A 4113-nucleotide genomic window follows, 5' to 3' on the forward strand; every position below is an offset into this window, starting at 1 on the left:
ATAAACATACAGCACCATACCTTTGTAGTAAACATTCAGCACCATACCTGTGTAGTAAACATACAGCACCATACCTGTGTAGTAAACATACAACATTATACCTGTGTAGTAAACATACAGCACCATACCTGTATAGAAATCGCCAAATATCGTTAAGTACATAAGGTGTAAGAACAGTATCTCAGATTTATTATGAAATTCCCTAAATATACCGAAAACATTTCACCTTTATGAGGGCTTCGCTCCCCAGTCTGCCAATCGAGATTGTACATGTATATATATATTCATTAGGAATAAGCAATTTTCATGTCAACTCAGCCCCCAAGGGTTTATTCTCTTTTCTCCCACTTTTTTCTGATCAAAGGAATTATATAAACACTGGAAAACAATTATAGTCTGTTCTGGTATAGTACAGGTAGATTATTTACTTGTATTTACCTGTTCGCCATTAGGAAATACTGTGTTAGGTTAGTTATACGAATATTTAACAAATGTATTTCCTGATTTTCGTCATATCGCCCCCCCCCCCCCCCCCCCCCCCCCCCCCCCCCCCNGCCCAATAAGGGAAATAGAGGTAAAACCTTTATTTATAATCCTTCTTTTACCATAGGGATTGAAGGATATTAACTAATTTAGTTTGGAGCCTCCTTGGACATAAGGGAATCAGCCTCGTATAAACAGCGAGTGTGGCCCCCTGGGGGCAGAAAGGTGGGGCCCAATAGGGTAAACATAGCAAATTCTTCAAAATTCTACTCCTTCTATAGGAAAGACAGGAATTTGTCCAAATTTAGTATGAAGCAGCCTTGGGTGAAGGGTAACACATTTTGTATAAACGGTGTGTCTGAACATTAGGGGCATAGGGGTGGGGCTCTGTTTGAAGTTTGTTCTCGCTATATCTCAAGTACTTGTTGAACTCATACGTCTCACTCCTTCTTTCTATGAAAGTCCCCTATTGGTTTTACCCGTTTCAGCTTTTTCTTCTTCTTTTTCTGCCTCTTCCTCTTCTGTACTCAATTTCATCTTCTTCTTCTTCTTCTTCTTCTTCTTCTTCTGTTTTTTCCAGAAACTACAGTATGATCAATTTCAGCAGTATTGGTAGACAAACGTAGAATAGCAAGACATTCTGTATTTGTCCACTGCACATCAAATATTGCCGTCGCTGCTTCCAATTGGCTAAAATGAGATACGAAGCGATGGTAGTCTTTTTTAGTTGGGGGAATCTATCAAAGCCATCGTTAAAGTTACATATTGTTACGTTTATAGTTGTACTTGTCAAACCTTTGCCTCAAAGTTCGCCGTGAGGTTAACGATTATCACCAACAGGATGAAAGAGTTGAACATCCTTTTATATTTTGTTTTGTAATATAGAACAATTATATCTTTAACAATGTTGCTGGATAGTTTTACAGTTTGTCAGACTGCAAACCATGAATCATCTCACATTATTAATATGTGTGAACACACCGTAACTGCGACAATGCCTGGTGGTACAGTACATCCTATAAAACAATCCATACAAGTGCTTAGTCCAACGAACTGTTAGCGTATAAAGTAAAACAAATGCATGAAGTGCAGGATTGATGTTTTTTTTTACTCGATTTTTGTTGCAGGTTGTCGCCAATGATTCTGAAGTTTTCCATGATGTGTCGACAGCACCGGTTAGACGGGTTTGTGATAGAGGTACCACGTGATCCTTACGCCAAAGATATAGAGGTTAATATGTACATATGCATTTCAGGTGCGGTTCGATAAGTGCTAAATTTATTTTGAACACAAACAGGAGATGAAAACGTTCTTAGCAAGCTTTTGAAAACGTCTGTTTCCTTATAATCCAAGTAATTGGTTTTTCGACTCTATACCGCAAAAAACAACTCACTAAGCCACAATGTGACTTAACCCTAAAGTCAGTTATTCAAAAATATCCAGACGATTTGTCCAATACTCCAGGCAGTCGTGAAGAAGCGTACTGTATTCACCATAACGCACCTTGATGGATTAAAATAATTTGTGTTCATTACATATTTAGCTTTTATTATTCATACAAAACTGATGCATCTCATTCCGAATGTTAGAGGTGTGGTACATCTGGTCTGTTTCTAGAGGTGTGGTACATCTGGTCTGTTTCTAGAGGTATGGTACATCTGGTCTGTTTCTAGAGGTGTGGTACATCTGGTCTGTTTCTAGAGGCATTAGATATCATGTTATGGTGACCTTTTCTTCACCTGTCAGTGTCACGATATCTAAATTCTCCGTTTCAGAACAACAAGTCGGAAAAGTTCACCATTAAATAACCCATCAATGATATAATAGTAGACCTATAGCATAGTGCAGCGGATTGTTGAATTATATTGTAGTTAAAAAGTTAAAATCGTAATTTGGTTTAGTTTAGTTTAATGCAGCATAGCGATATACAGAACCCAAATGTTCAGAGAATGATTATCACAATGAAAAACCTAAGCCAATTTTTGTTTTTCTCCTGAAATTGCTTCTTTTTTTTGTCAACAACTAAATATTAACAATCACAGTCCCAATGCAGATAATTCTACCGTAGTCGTTCATACATATATTCTTGCAGCTACCTGCAGAAAAAATATAAAAACGCCACTCAGAATTTCTTTTATTATGAATAACGATAAGAAAGACCGGAAGTACATAACACACAATTCCACGTGACTGGTGTGACTTATGAATTTAAAAACAAACGTCATCGTGTAAAATTCCCCGAAAAACAGATATTAAATCAAGTTTCAAGAATCATTCCCTCAACCCATACAATGGCGTTAATAACACAGTTTCTGTTTTCTTTCAGTGTTTTGCTGACACTTTGCGTCGAGTTCTACAAGTTCTTTCTGATCTTGATCCGAAAGGCTCTAAATGTATGGATGCAATGGAGACTAGAGGTCAAAGAGGATGGGTGTTTCAGTTTAATGATATCACCTATTTTATAACGACGTTCGCCCCGTTTTATCCAGACGCGAATGCGCGTTTCGCATTCGGAGGTAATAATGGATTCATTTTGCTCCAACCAGAACTTAGCTTTGCACTGCATAACCTACCGCCTGATACCCCGTTTACGAACTGGGACAGGCCAAAGACAGTCCGGGATAGGATACGAGTTGCGTTTCGAGACGCCGGAAGGGAGTATGAGATTCCTTCCTCTCTCTTTAGGCCTCTAGCCTGGGATATGGTTCGTCCGTTACAGAATGGGGGACCTGTTGTGAGATGGTGGCAAAACACAAAAGAGGATTGATGTTGTCATTAGACATCTTGCATGGGATGTTGTTCGCCAATAACACAAAGAGGGATCAGTTGTCATATGGCGGCAGAAAATAAAAGAGGTTTGATATAATCTTAAATCCTCTTGCTTGGACTATTGCTCGCCCATTACACGTCGAGGAACAAGTTATAAGACGGCAAAAGAAAATAAATAAGGATGGATGGGAACTTTTGACCTCTTGCCTTGATTATCGCCCGCCCATTACACAATGTGGAACAAGTTGATTGATGGTGACAGAAAATTAATGAGGATTGATTTAAGTGAAAATGTATTTATTTATAGTCAAATCTGTTTCTAAGGAAAACGACTCCATTTCTCTGGATTGTGCGCATGTGAAGATATAATATTTCGTATATCTTCACTGCATTATGATATGGGTGTTTTTATCAAATGGCGAATTCATGATATTTCACTAATAAACTGTAATAGATACAGATGACATTTTATTTTATTGAAGATAGTATGCGGCCTTAGTTTCCCAGAAGGCTTCCCAGAAGGCTTCCACGGATAGGACTGAGGTCACAATCAAATGCTTCCGGGTTTAGTTCCCGGATTCTGTACCCACGAATGAATTCCCTAAGGAATATAGGTATTCTAGTAAAAATATACTATACCTCTTAGAATTTGGTATTTGTGTAAAAGTTTGGTGTTGAAATACTATGGAGATAACAATCTAACAATTTCTGTGGTAATTTGTTTTATTTTGTCCATGCATATTTTGGTGAAGAGTTTGTTTGTGAAGAGTCCTGTGTTTACATCTACCCTTGACCAGGAAGTTTATATTTCATATTGGTGACACATGCAGACGATTATCTCAAGAAAAAGGCCAACATGCT

The 4113-nt window shown here is 38.0% G+C and overlaps 1 protein-coding gene across 2 annotated transcripts in view; it reads left to right on the plus strand.

The window, feature by feature from the left end:
- The window catches only part of LOC110452419, a 16652-nt gene extending 12764 nt beyond the window's left edge, over window positions 1–3888 (plus strand). Inside the window, exons 4-5 of one of the 2 annotated variants that reach the window (XM_021500930.1) lie at window positions 1611–1713; window positions 2810–3888. In XM_021500930.1, the coding sequence (XP_021356605.1) occupies window positions 1611–1713; window positions 2810–3250 (544 nt within the window). In that variant the 3' untranslated portion in view covers window positions 3251–3888. The remainder of the gene's footprint in view (window positions 1–1610; window positions 1714–2809) is intronic. The other variant, XM_021500940.1, reaches the window with a different exon arrangement.
- The last annotated feature ends 225 nt before the right edge of the window (window positions 3889–4113 follow it).

This window comes from Mizuhopecten yessoensis, unplaced genomic scaffold (assembly GCF_002113885.1).
Source record: "Mizuhopecten yessoensis strain PY_sf001 unplaced genomic scaffold, ASM211388v2 scaffold739, whole genome shotgun sequence".
Taxonomy (NCBI): Eukaryota; Metazoa; Mollusca; class Bivalvia; order Pectinida; family Pectinidae; genus Mizuhopecten; species Mizuhopecten yessoensis.